General features: G+C 49.6%; 1 protein-coding gene across 1 annotated transcript; it reads right to left on the reverse strand.

Moving 5' to 3' along the window:
• Window positions 1–10,051: 10,051 nt before the first annotated feature.
• Window positions 10,052–16,027, reverse strand: LOC134742795 (uncharacterized). Its single transcript, XM_063675981.1, has one exon. It carries the CDS (start codon window positions 16,025–16,027, stop codon window positions 10,052–10,054), a length of 5,976 nt encoding a protein of 1,991 aa, XP_063532051.1.
• Between the last annotated feature and the right edge of the window lie 1,135 nt (window positions 16,028–17,162).

Here is a 17,162-nt window from a genome sequence, read left to right on the forward strand (position 1 = left end):
GTGCACTCGCTCAAGCAATAAAGCCAATAAAGTTCCCCTTTTATTGCATTTCAGTTACTTATAGGTATATACCGCCTAAAACCGGAGCGATTATTACATATTAACGCATACTATAAGTACTACTATGCCAACCATCTGGCTACGCAGGATACTAGAGTTTTTCGGTCACATAGCCAGGAAAGAAGGGCAAGGTTGATGGCAAACGACCTAGAGGCTGTAGCCCAATAAGGTAGGCAGATCAAGTCCATTCTACCCTGGACACCCAACTGCACGTCGCGCTTCACGATGCCAAAAACAGGCGCAGATGGCGGGACACCGCCAAAGAGAAATTGATTCCACGAGGATTTCACGATCCTCAGCAATGAGGAAGAAGACACGAAGAGGAGGATAAGTGCTATGACAGCCACGTATTGACACATTTTGAACGTTGGTAAGTAAAATCAGCATCAGAAGTAACGAATCAGACTACGCGTCAAAGGTATAATTTATTGTAAATATATATTTACAATAAATAGATTAATTTTTATAATTGACGTACTATACGCGCCGTTTCCAAGATTACCGCCTTCAACATCTGACCCTTGATCCAGCCACCCAGCGAGAATCTCTCTAGGTGTTCGTTAAGACTCTTTGCTATGAGACCGTTTGTTGAGACATTTGTATTTAATATTATTAATTTTATGTGGCTTTGTGTTTTTATTATTTGGTGTTTGTTGTATACTTTTAATTTTATTTTTGATTTAAACTTTCACGATTTTTACTCATTATTATTTACAACGACGGGACTTAATCGCGTAAAATAAGTATTAAACCCACCTCCGACGTTTCGAGGACGGCGTTGTCCCCGTGGTCTCGGAGAAGACTGGCTAAAGTTGACATCAACATCTCCTAGAAGATGTTGACGTCAACTTTAGCCAGTCTGAAGAGTCTTCTCCGAGACCACGGGGACAACGCCGTCCTCGAAACGTCGGAGGTGGGTTTAATACTTATTTTACGCGATTAAGTCCCGTCGTTGTAAATAATAATTTTATTTTTATTCATGAAATAAAACTATGAAAACGGATTATATCGCGTATATTGAATTTATAATACATCCCGACGATTCGAACTCTTTACAGCGTTCGTGGTCAACGGGTGACTGAGGAAAAAATTACAAAATGCAAAAATACCCACATACTAAAATAATGAACAATCATAGACTACAAACTTTAAGGCTGGTTGTACATGCAAAATCGGTTCATAAGGCTAGTTATACACTATAATTATTTTTCAAGTAAAGATATATATATATACGCGATAAAAATAAACTATGCCGGCTCCAACCCTTATCTTATCTTATCTTATAGTTTCGGGGGCCCTTTCGGATACACTTCGACCCATAGGGATCTTTTGTGCAGTTACCCCCTAGAAAAGACCCGTCCGCTACTCAAGAGCCTTCCCCACCATCTCCATATGCCGGATGATGGACCTTATGGGTAGCTTTTTGAATTCCTTTGGTACCAGGTAGCCTGTTCCAAAGTCCTTCATTCTTTGTCTGGCGAGGGCGTGACATTCACACATAAGGTGTTCTATTGTCTCTTCCTCTTCGCCACACATACGACAATCGGTGTTGTCAGCGTGCCCCATCTTGGCCAGGATTCCCTTGACCCCGTAATGGCCAGTAAACACCCCCGTTATTATTTGGAGTTGCCGTTTGCTAAGTTTCCAAAGCTTTTTGCTCCAACCAGAGTCTACCCCTTGTATAAAGAGCTTTGAGTGCCTTAGACCCGTCAGACTGTCCCATTCTTCCTGGTGTTTGGTCTTAGTAAGGTCTTTGATAGCCGTTGTGATGGTTCCCTGTGAGAGCCCCACGAATGGTTCCGGACCTATAAGGTTGTTTGCAGATCCGGCTCTGGCAAGTTCATCTGCATTTTCATTGCCCATGAATCCCTCGTGCCCTGGGATCCACACCAGTTGCACTTTGTTTTGCCTTCCAAGCTTGTTCAGAGCTTGGATGCCATTGTATACCAGTCTAGAGTCCACTCTAGGCGCCTTAAGCGCTTTGAGTGCAGCTTGGCTGTCGCTGAGAATATAGATATTCTTCCCTTGGGTTTGCCTAACTATATTCTCATGTGCACAGGCAATTATAGCGTATGTCTCGGCTTGGAAGACAGTGGCGTAATTGCCCATGCTTATGCTACTACTAAAGTCATTTGCATAAATGCCTGCCCCAGTACCAGAATCTGTCTTGGACCCGTCTGTGTACCATATGATGTCATTTTCATCAGACATTGGTGCTTCAAGACCTTCGGTCCATTCAGCCCTTGTTGGAACTTTAACATTAAAATTCTTACGGAACACAAACTTGGGTTGCATCTTATCGCAGCCCATATTCGTAATCCTTTTCATGAAATTGTCACATTCCATGTTTGTGTGTTTAGTCTTTGGCTTGTTATCGCTCCAGAGGCCTGTCAAAGCCAGCCTGTGTAACGATTTCCGCGCCTCAGATTGTATCACTAGGTGCAGCGGCGGGAGGTCTAGTAGTACCTCCATCGCCGCTGTTGGCGTCGTTCTAAACGCGCCAGTAATAGCCATGCACGCCGTTCTTTGTATTTTCGTAAGGGCATCCCTGCATGTGCTCTTTAGTGTCCTTGGCCACCATGCCAGGCATCCGTACAGAATGATAGGTCTTACCATCATGGTATAGATCCATCTCAGTACCTTTGGGTTTAAACCCCACGTTTTGCCATATGCCGTTCTACACATTCCAAACACCCTCAGTGCCTTGGTTATGGTAGTTTCGACATGCTTTTTCCAGTTCAGTTCTTTATCTAGTGTTAAACCTAGATATTTCACTTCATCGGACATTTCCAGAACCCTTCCATAAAGCTTCAGCTGTTTCATGCCGTTAAGGGTCTTTTTCCTGGTAAACGGTACTACTACTGTTTTGCCAGGATTGATGGAGAGCTGATGATGGTTGCACCACCTCTCCACTTGCTTCAGTGCTGTATTCATGATTTCCGATACCGTTCCCGGGAATTTCCCGTTTACAAGAATCACTAAATCATCTGCATACCCTACCGTGTATATTGGGCCTTTGTTTAGTTCTTCCAGCAGTGAGTTCACTACCAGGCTCCAGAGAGTCGGTGAAAGAACCCCCCCCTGTGGGCAACCCTTCGTGGCCGTGGCTAATATTTCATCTCCCATGAGGGTGGACTTTATTAGTCGGCTATTTAGCATAGTACCAATCCATCTACAGATTGTCGGTTCTATGCCATGTTTAGATGCTGCAGTGCTGATTGCCTGATACGTGGTGCGGTCAAATGCCCCCTCCACGTCTAGAAAAGTGGCTAGGCATAGTTCCTTGTTCTCTATCGCCTGCTCTGCTTTGGTTGTCACCAGGTGCAGTGCCGTTTCAGTCGATTTACCCGGCTGGTACGCACATTGCAATTGGTGCAGTGGATGTCTCTTAAGAGGACCATCCCTTATATGTCTGTCTACCAGTTTCTCCAATGTTTTGAGGAAAAATGATGACAGACTTATCGGCCTGTACGATTTGGCTTCTGTGTAATCTGCTTTGCCTGGTTTAGGCAGGTATGTTACTTTTACCATCCTCCACACACGTGGCACGTGTCCGAAAGCTATGCACGCTCTGTACAGTCTACCTAAGTGTGGTATTAGTACATTGGCGCCCTCTTGTAGTAGTATGGGGTAGATTCCATCTGGCTCCGGGGCTTTGTATGGCTGAAATGTTGATAGTGCCCATTGTATCTTATCGTGATCTACTACCTTTTTAGACGTGTCCCAGTTGTACCTGGTAGTGCTAGTGGGTTGTTCCACCACACTAGTTACTATATCGTCCGTTACGCTCTGGTGTATTATCGAGCCTGGGAAGTGTGTGTTACACATGACTTTTAGGGTTTCTAACCCCGTTTCAGTCATTCCTCCATCACTTCTTCTAACTGAAGTGAGCGGAACTGACTTCGTTGTGGCTAGCGCTTTTGTAAGTCTCATGCCTTCCGGTATGGACCTAATTTGATCGCAATGGTTCATCCATGCCTTCCTTTTTGCTTTCCTCACCGCTTTGCTGTATTCAGTGAGTTTCTGCGCATAATGCTGAAAGTCCTTAGTCCTTTTAGCATCGTTGAAGACAGCCCTGGTTTCCTTCCGGAGTTTTGCGATCTCCGGGTTCCACCAGGGCACCTTCTTCGCCAGGATTTTCTTTTCCGGGCAGTTGTTTGCCCAGGCTGTATAAACAGCTTGTACCATTCGGTCTGATTCAAGTTCTATGTCACTGATAGAGTTTAGCTTGCCTTTAAGGTCTCCCAGTTCCGCCTTCAAGTCGCTTTTGAACGCTAACCAGTCGGTGTTTCTGGGATTCCGTTTGCGTATAATTTCTAATTGAATTTTAGTCTTATACCTAAAGCATATGTATCTATGGTCCGATAAAGAAATCTCCCCAGAGACATGCCATGAGCTAATCTTACTACTCGCGTTGTTGGACGCTAGCGTTATATCAATAACCTCACCCCGCCTAGCATTGACGAATGTCGGTTCATTGCCTTTGTTTAATAATTGTAAGGAAGAGCTTACCAGAAAATCCAGTACCTTCTCCCCTCTTCTGTTGACATCCGAGCTTCCCCAGATGACGTGGTGTGCGTTCGCGTCGCAGCCGATGATCAGGTCGGTGTTCGCCTGGCTGCAGTAGACAGCAAGATCCCGCAGTTGCCCAGTGATTGGATCTGCTGCCTCGTAGGGAAGGTAGGCTGATGAGAAGATTAGAGCCTTACCCCCCCCCTTGTTTTGGATCTTGACCGTAGTCAGATCCCTGGAACAGAAAGCATGTAGAAGCATAGCGTCAATGCCATTTTTAACATAAATACATGTCCTCATATTACTTTCAGGACAAACATACAACATTGTCCCGCCAGTACCGTTTAAGCCTCTTATCTCGCCTTTGTAAATATATGGTTCTTGAATAAGAGCAATATCGAACTTGTCGCTTTTTAGCTGCCTAGCCAGAAGGGCAGTGGCTGCTTTATTGTGCTGAAGATTTATCTGTACGCACCTTATACCCTCCATTGCGGCTTTTTAATGTTTGGTGGTGCTGAGATCAGCAGCCACTTCTTGGACCGTGTCGTCCCCGTCGTTGTAAGACATGGGTGATATGTTGCCGTCCAGGTAGAGTTCCGAAAAACCGCTCAGGTACTCTGACCCCGCCACCGAGTTCGGTGACGATGCCCGAGCCATGAACGGTTCAGCGTAGTCCCCCCCGGGCTGCACCACATCCCCCGTCTCCTCCGACCGGTCCCCAGCCACCTCCACAGGTGCGTCGCCAGTTGGTGGCGCTTCCCGTTCCGGGGCCTCCCCTGTCACCGTAGCAACCGTAGCCTCCTCGGGTACTACCCCACAGGCCCCGATCTCAGCCCCCTCAGGCCCCTGCTCCCTCCCTTCTTCCAGGAGCTTGAAGTGGCTGGTGTCGAGCCCAGAGTGCAGAACATAGTCGGCCTCCTTGATGACGGCGGCCGACACCCGGTCCATCAGGACGATTCGCCTGGTGCTCGGCCCCGACCCCACGGTGTCGACTATCTTCCACTCGCTTGTGTGCAGCCTCGGGTTCCTCCTCTGCAGCACTCTGAGGGCTCTCGTGATGTCCTGACTGCCATCAACCACCGTTTTCCAGGCCATCTTGACCGGTTTCGGCAGGTCTCTGGCACTCATGACCTTTAGGCGCAGCCCGGCAATCTCACCACCTCCGATCACCGTGCTGAGCCATTCCACGGTCTCCCTCCCCTTGCAGGTTACGCTGAGCGCGCCCCCCACAAGGTTGCCGAGTGTGATGTCGGGCATAGGTTCGGCGGCCTCATCAAGGAATAGGAGCAGAGCTCCTACGATCGCCGGCATGTGCTCCTGCATCACCTTCTCAGCTGGAAAGGCCACTGGGACGATGGCCATCTTCTCGCTCGCCACGACTTCCGCAAACGATCCTCCCACCTTCGTTCTTTTGGGGTCGCTAGCGAGCAGAGACGAGTCGCCACTGGCCCCCAGTGGCCTCTTATTTGGTGGCCTTCCCGCTCCACTAGTGTTGGGTCCGGCCACCATTTGCGCGTCCGTCCTCGCAATTCGCGCCTTCGCACGCCTCTTCTGCCTCCTGGACATAGCGGCTCCTCCACCCGACTGCTCGTCCACACCCTTGGGCGTGGCCGCACTGTCATGGGCGCCCGGAGCAACGCCAGCAGGATTTGGAAGTGGTGCTCCTGCTTGCCTCTCGCAGTGGGCCATCGTTCCGCTGCCTACTCCTCCAGCACCCGCGTTAGTCGGTCCCCTTACGGGAACTTGCTGAACGCATCCACTTTTCAACCCTTGGGGAAAAGATCTGGTGGTACCTTTGGAGTGGCCTGCTCCACCATGGCCTCTGCTTTTCGCGCCATGCGCGCCCTCCGTCCTTGCGGACCTCCATGCCTTACTGCCACCTGCTCCCGTGTTCCTGTCAGGGACAGGTCCACTCCCAGCTGGTGCAGCAACCTTTGCGCTATGCGCCTTTGCCTCATCCCGTACGGGTCCGGCTTTTTCTCCTCCTACCGTCGTTTTAGGTATTATGTTATCCATAAACCAACAGGAAAATTTTCAGCAGCTAGGCTCCCCACCCTCCTTGGAGCCTCACATTTGGGATGCTTTGACACATCAGAGATACCTAGCTGATATAGCGTCCCAGAGTGCGTTGCCCATGAATCCGCACGGTGCCAAAACCTTAGTCAGCTCCACAGCCAACACAGGAATCGTGCTCCGCCGATTACAGACCCCTACACTCCAGGAAACTCGCCACGTGGCCATCTGACTGGACACAACAGCCGATTGATCCTGGCTGGCTAAGCCAAGACCTCCCGTGTGAGATGAATCTAGAGCCAAAGGAACTTCGTCTAACGGGGATAACGACTACAGACCCCCGCTTCGCACCCGCTCCCAGGATCTCCTTCTCCACCCGTACGGGTCCCCGCGCACGGCACAAACACGCGGGTGGCATTCTACCGCTAATCATCCTTCTTTGTGGATGAAAAGCCCGCTGCGACATGCCACGTCATCGCTTACGGTTGATTTTACGGGATATGGATCTTTATTTGCGCGCCACCATCGTTCTGCCCCTGCATGTTCGCCTCCGTTAACGAAGACGAACCTACAGTGGCTTCTCGACGTTGGCACGCAAACATAGATCCATATGAGGGATGGTGGGGGGTGTTCTTTGCACTGGTTCTCTTTCCTGGCCCAGTAGTAGATGGTGTCATGCGGATGACATCATCTACCTCCGAGCCTGGTGTTCGATCCGTTGCAAAGCTCACCCCAAGATGATTCAACTGGTTGTTTCTGTTCTGCCTGTTTCTACGGTAGAACCAGGCAGTTAACAGGCGGTAACCTCGGGAAGGAGCACAACCAGTTTTGCCTCGAGGTTCTCTGCAACTTGTGCTCCCCCCGAGACCATTCACCATGCCAACCACCGGACAGGTGGCTGCCATAGAGATAGACCCATCGCAAGCAGCGACCGGTCGCAAATTATTCCTTGCGTATGGACCCACCTCCGCCCAACCGGCTCCAACCCTACACCACGGACCCGAGAAGATTTAATTCCCTCCTAAATTGTAGGAGGGTATCCCAATATGGGACCGGCAACAAACTCGGCGGGACACATCTTTTCAAAACATCAGAATGTCCAGCATCATCCAACACTACGGTCTCACAGTCTATGTCTCGCTTGCTCCTTTATCAGGTGGACTACAGGATCCCAAGCTGGTGGTAGAGAAAAGCCATCTTCCCTATTAAAGTTTGGATATTTCTTAATCTCAATGGCCTCGCGCAGCATTCTGGGTATGTAACGCTTCTCCTTGGCAAGAACCAGAGGCTTATCAAACTTGATTGAGTGATTGGCTTTATCCATGACATGCTCACAGACAGCAGACCTAGGTCGACGGTGCTTGACATCAGCTATGTGTTCCTTCACCCGAGTGGAAATGCTCCGTTTCGTCTGCCCGACATATGATAGGCCACACTCACAGTCCAGCCTGTACACTCCTGCAGTCTGTAGAGGGGTATTGCATTTTACAGGCCTCAGGAATTGTGACATCTTCTTCATTGGCTTGAAATGTGTTTTTATAGAAGCACGCTTCAAGATGTGGCTGATCCTGTCCGTGACCCCCCTGACAAAAGGCAGAATGGCAGGCCTGCGCTCGACTGTGGGGATCTTAATGTGGGACCTCTGGTTGACCCGCGGTATCCTGAGCTCGTTTGCCTGGAGCGCGCGCCTGGCATGCTGGAGCTCCGCGGCCAGATGCTGGTCATCACATATCCTCTGGGCTCTCTGAAACAAAGATTTGCCTACTGTAACAAGTTGACTGGGATGGTGATGAGATTTGCCATTTAAGTACCTATCAGTATGAGTAGGTTTCCTATACACAGTGCGACCTAGGGTGTTATCAGGATTTCTTTTTACCAATACATCTAAGAAGGGGAGAGAACAGTCTTTTTCCAACTCCATAGTAAATTTTATTTTGCTATGGATGGAATTTAGGTGATCCAAGAAAGTTGAAACACTACTTTTTGGAAGTATAGTAAAAGTGTCATCTACGTATCTTTTAAATATCTTCGGTCGCACAGGAGCCAATGAGAGTGCCCTCTCCTCGAAGTCCTCCATAAAGATGTCAGCGACTACTGGAGACACCGGAGACCCCATGGCCACGCCGTCGACTTGAAGGTAGAATTCACCATTCCATAGCAAGTAGCCAGATGTAAGGCAATGTTCCAACAGCTTAGCATATTCCTCTGACATGTTCTGCTCACATAACCTCTTTAATGCAGTCCGCGACGCACTATAGCCTCCGGAGCTCAGTTGTAGAGTCTGGTCGCTGGCACGCCCTGCCGCCGCCACTCGTACTGCCGAGACGTGTCCGTTCCCACGCCGACTCACCCTCGAAGGACCAGGATAACTATCCACGAATTCGAATTAAACTAATTACGACACTTGTAAAAACTGACTTTTATTAATCGCGGTACAAGGTATAAAAATACTCCTAACACGGTAACTGAGAGTAGAACGACTGGGCACTTTAAACTTCTTCAGGTTTTCTTGAGGACTTTTTGATAGTAGAAGCTGCTTTTCCGATACTGTGTCTACCCAGTCGTCCTTCCCTGTATTTATACGAAAATTTAAGAAAAGGAAAGCTCCTACGATAAGGAGATAAGATCGATTTCCATTCGTTCGATTCGAAGGGCTCTGATTGGCTAATGACGCTATCCGGCCGCCATCGCCTCGATTTTAGTTATCTCGTTATCGCTTACATTATGTTTACTTAATTAATCACGTAATTATCGAATTAAAACTTATGTATCCTAACATCTAAACCATTAGGCTACTCGATTAGCGAATCTCTTCTGTTCTTCTCAGTAATACTCACACAATACGGGCTATTGTCCGCTCGCGTCGAGGACAATAGCGCGGGTTTTTTGCCCTTTCGCTGGCCGAATACAATACTTTGGCTAGGCCTATGACAATAGTACCTGCACTGATCGATAAACGATATTATTCTCTATGATTTCTACATACATTATTATGGTCGGATATTTATAATTTACGTGATATTTGATCGAACGTACTAACTCCATAGTAAAATCTGAGCGATATCGAAATGCTCGGCGGATTTTGTGTGACCAATGAGAAGTTGATCGTGCGTCCTGCTCATTCTTACCTATCCTTGTCTACATTTTCTTATGATTGGCTATAATTCGTGAGCCAATTAACGAATCTACATTTTAATCTCTTTCTAATGCTTTATCTCACTCTTTTTACTATGGGATTAGGAATTCAAGGGAAATAATTTGACCTTTTCTTATGAAATCGAATGAAACCTAGATACATAACTAATCCTAGGCTATAAAATAACGCGTATATACATGTTACTTACGAACTAATAACAATCTAGAGCGAATTTGCCTACCTAAACGATAAAATCTTTATTAAGAATACAATCTTAAACTATTCGATTTAAATTAACTTAGAATCATCTACTGTCGTGTTAGAGCGTCGCTAACATTTTGTCCCCGCAGTCGAAGACTCCTGGTGTCTGGGTTGCGACGCGATGACCGCAAGCCTACAGGTTGGCCTGCGTAGCGTCCCGTGCCTCGTCCTGATGTCTGCGGAGCGAACCCGTCCGTCGGGTCCATGGTAGACGATCTCGACGACTCCTTTGGGCCACACGCTACGTGGTCCGTTCGGCTCGGATATGATGACCACATCTCCCGGCTGGATCTGTCGCCCTCCGTCATCGGACGACTTGCGTGGTGCCAGAAGTGGGAAGTATTCCTTCGTCCAGCGCCGCCAGAAGTGGTCAGCTAGCGCCTGGGCAGCTTTCCATTGTCTCGTCTCGTTCTCGTCGTAGGCTCCAATCATCGGTAGGTTAGCGTTTTGGAGCAAAAGAAAGTGTGCCGGTGTGAGACTTTCTTCGCTGTCCGGGTCTACGTTGACGTGTGTAAGCGGTCTTCGGTTGACGATATTTTCGATTTCGGTCAATATAGTTTCGAAAACTTCGGGTTTCGGGGCTCTAGTATTGAATGTATAGAGCATTGCTGTCTTCACGGTGCGCACCATGCGCTCCCAAGCTCCGCCTGCCGAGGGGTTGCCGGGGGGAATGAATTTCCAATTCATTCGCTGTTGCACGCCGTAGGTTTGTAGTTGCGGAAGCCATTGTCGGTAGGCCTCACGCAGCTCGTTCGATGCGGCCTTAAAGCACGTTGCGTTGTCGCTATACATGGTGCTCGGCCATCCTCGCCTCGCTGCGAAGCGACGTAGCGCGAGGAGTGCGCTGTCCGTTGACAGGCTGTATACACTTTCCAAGTGTATGGCTCGTGTTGCTAGGCATGTGTACAGACACACCCAGCGCTTCTCTCGTCGTCGGCCTATGGTCACGTACATAGGACCTAGGTAATCTTGCGCGGTGTAGGTGAATGGCCTCTGGTAAGCCTGTAGTCGCTCGGGTGGTAGGTCGCCAAGAGGTTGCGCGCGCGGCAAGGCTCGGCGTAGCCTGCACAGCGCGCAATCTCGCGCCACAGCTTTCACGGTCGGTCGTAACTGCAAAATCCAATAATTTTGACGCAATTGATTTATAACGGCCTCGTTATGTATATGCGCTGATCGTCTGTGAGCTCGTAGGACCATTAATCTGGTAAATGGATCCCTTCCGTCTAATATAACAGGATGCAGTGATGAGTACAAGACTGGAGCGCTACCTAAGCGGGTTTTCATACGTAGCACGCCGTCATCGCTCAGCTCGGGTGCTAGAGTGTATAATCTCGATTTCTTCTCCAGTTCTCGTCCCGCGTTCAGTGTTCGTATCTCGTCCGGGAAGCTCCTCCGCTGACTATTTTGTAGCCACATATGCTCGGCTCGCTTAATGTGACTTACTTGAAGCTGTAGTCTTCTATTTCTCGTTTTCAATTTTTCTACGAATAGCAACACGTAGGCTGTAGAGTTGATTAGTCGATCGTAGTTACTGAAACGTCGTATGTCCGGTAACACGCTCGATGGGTCCGGTCTCGATATAGTCGTAGTCAGCGTGGTCTCCGCCTTCACGTTAGACTTCTTTTCAGGGAGGTCTTCACTCGGTTTTTCAGTGATATTTTGACTCGGCCACTCCGCCTCGGGTCGGCGTAGAAATGGCGGGCCTTTATACCAATCGTCGTCGATGTCGATTTTCCTCGTCGGCTTGCCTCGTGTAGCGTGGTCTGCCGGGTTCACGTCGGTCGGCACGTACCTCCACGCTTGTCGGTCCGATTTTTCAGCTATTTCAGCTAAGCGGTGTGACACGAACGGCTTGTAGTTTCGTGCGTCGTCTCTGATCCATCCTAGCAGCACTTGCGAGTCCGTCCAATAACTTACTTTTTCAATATCGTATCTCTGTTCGTTTTTTATTGTGTCTGCCAGTCGGACTCCGATAATTGCAGCTGTCAGCTCCAGCCTCGGCACGGAAAGTACTTTCAGGGGACAAACCCTACTCTTACCCGCCGCCAGGCTGACCTGCACTTCGTGTTCCGCGTTCTCTATGCGCCAATACGCTACAGCGCAATATGCCTCGGTCGATGCGTCTGTAAAAATGTGTAGAGTGTACCTTGTTACTCTACTCGGCGACTCGTATTGCCTCGGAATGCGTAGAGTCGCTACAAATTTCAGTGCTTTCAGCCACTGAAAAAAGTCTTCGGCTTCTTCGTTCGGTAACGGTGCGTCCCATGTCGTCCCTTTCGCCCATACTCGTTGAAAAATAATCTTCGCGCTTATTACGTATTGTGCGATAAGTCCCATCGGGTCGTAAATGGACATTATCGCGCTAAGTAGCTCCCTTTTTGTCGGCAGTCGCTCGCGAGTCTTCACGGCCTCCGGTACACGCAGCATCTTCGTGTTGTAGCCTAGCGTATCGGTGCTAGGGTCCCAGGTCATACCTAGAACGGTCTGCTGTCTCTCGCCTAGATGCGTCGGCTCCTGTGCGTGCAATTCCGGCTCTATACTCGCTAGCAATCGTTCGCTGTTACTCGCGTAGCCTCGCAAGTGAAAGTTCCCTTCGGCGTGAGAGTCTCGTACCTGCGATGATGTTCTTAACAGCTCGTTTTCGGTTTTGTATGACGCCACGTAGTCATCCATGTAGTGGTTGTTCTGGATATCGTAGACCGCCTCGGGATACTTATCTGCGTTATCGATCGCATTCCGGTTGCGCACGGAATGCGCGAGAAAAGGTGACGACACGTTCCCAAAACAAACTCGATTAAGTTTGTAAACCTGCGGCTCCATGTCTCTTCTTGTACCTCGCCACAAGAAGAGCTGGCTCTGTTGGTCCTCGGCTCGTATCTGGATCTGAAGAAACATCTCCTGTATGTCCGCTACTACTGCGAAGCTCCATTCGCGAAACCTCAGTAGTATGCCTAACAGGCTCTGTAGCAAGTCCGGTCCCGCTAAGATGTAATCATTCAGACTGTTTCCTTGGCTTTTTGCTGCGCAGTCGAATACGGCTCTCCCTTTTCCTTTGTTGAGGTTAAACACGCTGAAATGCGGCAAAAACCAAGTTCGATCGGTTTGTGGTGGTTCCATTATGCGTTCAGCATATCCTTTTTGTAGTAACTTCCGTATCTGGGCTGCGTAGTCCGCGGCAAAGTCCTTATCGCGTCGCATTCGCGATTCCAGATTATGCAATCTCGATCGTGCCATTACATAACTCGGTGGTAGCTTCACTTCGTCGGACGCCCACAGTTGTCCTACCTCGTACCGGCCTCTCGTAGTTTTGCGTACCGTAGCGTTGAATATGTCGATGGCTCGCTGATCGCTCGGACTTACATTTTCTTTCTGTGTTACTCCAAGCGCCTCGATCGACCAATGTTTCTTCACTTGCTCGTTCAAGTCTTCGTCGTCGGTACGACAATGCATGACTGTTTGCTCGACGGTACGAATTATACGCGGCATTCTTCCGAAAAATGCCCATCCCAATGGAGTCTTCATCGCGCACGGCTCGTCCTCGCCGCCCTGCCTTATCTCCATGGGAGTTATTAAATGACTAAAGTCACCTCCAATCAGCATCTGTGGTACTCCCGTACCTGTGTAGCACTCGTCTCCTAGGTCTGCGAGATGCTCGTACTTCATTAACTCGGCTTTATTGAGCGACTGCGATCTGATTCCCAAACCTTCTACTGTTTTTACGACGATCCCGTGTGCGGTGCCTCCTCGTGCAGATCTCACTGTTGCCTTTACCGTTTGCGTGATTGATGTATGCTTCAGATTGCGTATTCCGCGGATACAGAGGGGCTCGTCCTCGCCCACTGCTCCTATCTCGTCCGCGACATCTTGATCTATCATTGATAGCGTCGATCCGTCGTCTAAAAAGGCAAAAATTTGAACTGTACCTTTCGGGCCTGTTACCGTAACAGGTAGCACCTTGAGCAGCACGTTATAGTTCGGGGTCGATGACACGTACACGCGTGGGTCGTTGTCCTCTCGTTCTGAGGGCCGCGGCTCCGCTCTCGCCGCTGGCTCGACCGATGACGTAACTCTCGGAGGGGCAACCGCTCGTTGCGCAGACAGAGTTACCGCCATTGTAGTGTCTTCGTTTGGCTCCTGCATCGGGTCAGCATGGAGTAATCGATGATGCACGTGCGGGCAGCCTGCCACGCCACACGCTTTCGCCTTACATTGAATCTTGAGATGTTTCGCGTCCATACATCTGTAGCAGATCCTGTTCAGCTTCGCCCATTCCCATCTCGCTCCTATGCTCTGTGTGGCGAGCTTACGACAGTCCGGTGTCGAATGATTGCCCCCACAATACAGGCACGTTGACTTCGCGACGTTTACATGACGAGCGGCGTACGTGACTTTCGGGCCAATCGCGTAGCGGCTCGCGTTCGCGGTAGCCGGAGTGGGGTAGCGCGGCGCGGATGCAGTCAGTCGAGCGCCGGTCGCGCGCGCGTGCGGCGGTGCATACGGGGTCTGCGCGCGCCTCGGGGCCGCGCGAGCGTGACAGAACGACATCTCTTGCTCGCTCTCCTCCATCAGGAAATCCGCGAGTTGTAGAATCTCCGGATCGTCGATGTCCCGATGCCTGGCTGCATAGTCGCACCATCTGCTGCGTAAATGAGGCGATAATCGGTCCGTGACTTCTCGTATGAGCATCGGATTATCGGCATAGTGTCTTCGGTCGACGTCTATGATTGTTGACACTATGTTCATAATCTTGATTGCGAAAGTGTTGAGATCGTTCGCGCTCGGTCCCAACTGCGGCAGTCTTCGCAAATCTTCGATCGCCTTGTCCAAAAGCACTTCGCTTCGGCCAAACTGCTTCTTCAATATCCGCATTATCATGTCTGGTTTCGTAGCGGTCGATAGGACGTGTGACACGCACGTCTTCGCGTCCCCGCGTAACGCCATACGCAGTCTCGCGACGTTTTCGTAGTCCGTAAACTTGTATCTCTTCGACGTCTCGGTGTACGTATTGTAGAAACTTCGCCACTCACTTACATCGCCGTAGAAGTGGGGCAACTCGAATATATCTTTCGGTGCCGGACGAGCCGCCATTTGCATTCTCTCGAATAACTGCAGCATAGACTCCGCAACCGTACCTTCGTTCGTGAGCTGCGTACGTGCCGTGTGCGGCGTACGGGGCTCGTCCGGTGGCGATAACGATCGCCGACGATCCTCGCGGCTCGGTGAGCGACGTCGAATATGCCGCTCCGCCTGCGTAGGTCGCCTGGGAGTGTCGTAGTCTGGCGGTGGCTCGTTGGCTAACCTTTTGTTGGACTTGACGGGCTCGGTTCGCGTCTTGTCCTGCGATTCGTCCATCCACTTAAGGATTCTTCTTTGTTTTTGCGGCTCGACGTCGTCTGGATCGGAAACCGCGTCGGTCGTACTACCTTCTGCACGTATTTGCAGCTTCTGGGTTTCTAGCCGCTTACGAATTAAGTCGGCTTCGAGTTGTAACTCCTTTTTCTTGATCGCCGCTAGCCGCTCGTCCGCTTCCAACTCGATCTGGGAGACTCTGGCTTCGACGATAGTACTCGCGCACGAACGCACGGAATGAGAGCGGGTAGGGGCATACGGGGTGCTTGCCTCCCTAGGAGTTACCTGCGGTTGTGACGTCGTATAGTCTCTGGTGACTGTCTTCGGATGACGTGACGGTATCGGTGTCGGTCTCGATAGACGCCGTAAGCGCTTCTTGAGATCCTTGCTCCACAGCATCATTGTATCTTGCGATGGAGACCTCGGTGGCCTCGGTAAGTCCCCAAACCTGGGTTCGATCGGTGGTAGCGCGGCCGCTGCGCCGAGCGGCTCGGCACTCGCAGCGCGCTGATTGGTCCTTTCTGCGCCGGTCGACTCGGCAGGTGGAGGGGAGAGACGCTCCGCGTCGGCGCCTCCGGCCCTCTCTGCAGCTACGCGGGCGAGCTCACGCGCTTGAGCCGCCGCCGCGCCCTCGTCTAGGAAGCGCTGCCTGTCTTCGTCGATCCGCGACGCTGACTTCGACCTCGTTTTTACCATATTGAGAGACATGGGCTTGAACACGACGTCTCGATGGGCTGACAGGAAATCCGGCTCCTCGAAGGACCAGAAAATAATGCAGTCCGCGACGCACTATAGCCTCCGGAGCTCAGTTGTAGAGTCTGGTCGCTGGCACGCCCTGCCGCCGCCACTCGTACTGCCGAGACGTGTCCGTTCCCACGCCGACTCACCCTCGAAGGACCAGGATAACTATCCACGAATTCGAATTAAACTAATTACGACACTTGTAAAAACTGACTTTTATTAATCGCGGTACAAGGTATAAAAATACTCCTAACACGGTAACTGAGAGTAGAACGACTGGGCACTTTAAACTTCTTCAGGTTTTCTTGAGGACTTTTTGATAGTAGAAGCTGCTTTTCCGATACTGTGTCTACCCAGTCGTCCTTCCCTGTATTTATACGAAAATTTAAGAAAAGGAAAGCTCCTACGATAAGGAGATAAGATCGATTTCCATTCGTTCGATTCGAAGGGCTCTGATTGGCTAATGACGCTATCCGGCCGCCATCGCCTCGATTTTAGTTATCTCGTTATCGCTTACATTATGTTTACTTAATTAATCACGTAATTATCGAATTAAAACTTATGTATCCTAACATCTAAACCATTAGGCTACTCGATTAGCGAATCTCTTCTGTTCTTCTCAGTAATACTCACACAATACGGGCTATTGTCCGCTCGCGTCGAGGACAATAGCGCGGGTTTTTTGCCCTTTCGCTGGCCGAATACAATACTTTGGCTAGGCCTATGACAATAGTACCTGCACTGATCGATAAACGATATTATTCTCTATGATTTCTACATACATTATTATGGTCGGATATTTATAATTTACGTGATATTTGATCGAACGTACTAACTCCATAGTAAAATCTGAGCGATATCGAAATGCTCGGCGGATTTTGTGTGACCAATGAGAAGTTGATCGTGCGTCCTGCTCATTCTTACCTATCCTTGTCTACATTTTCTTATGATTGGCTATAATTCGTGAGCCAATTAACGAATCTACATTTTAATCTCTTTCTAATGCTTTATCTCACTCTTTTTACTATGGGATTAGGAATTCAAGGGAAATAATTTGACCTTTTCTTATGAAATCGAATGAAACCTAGAT

The sequence above is a fragment of the Cydia strobilella genome, chromosome 7 (assembly GCF_947568885.1).
Source record: "Cydia strobilella chromosome 7, ilCydStro3.1, whole genome shotgun sequence".
Taxonomy (NCBI): Eukaryota; Metazoa; Arthropoda; class Insecta; order Lepidoptera; family Tortricidae; genus Cydia; species Cydia strobilella.

Excerpts from the sequence above, each read along its gene's own strand:
- LOC134742795 (XM_063675981.1), bottom strand. The coding sequence starts at position 16,027 with ATGGTAAAAACGAGGTCGAAGTCAGCGTCGCGGATCGACGAAGACAGG.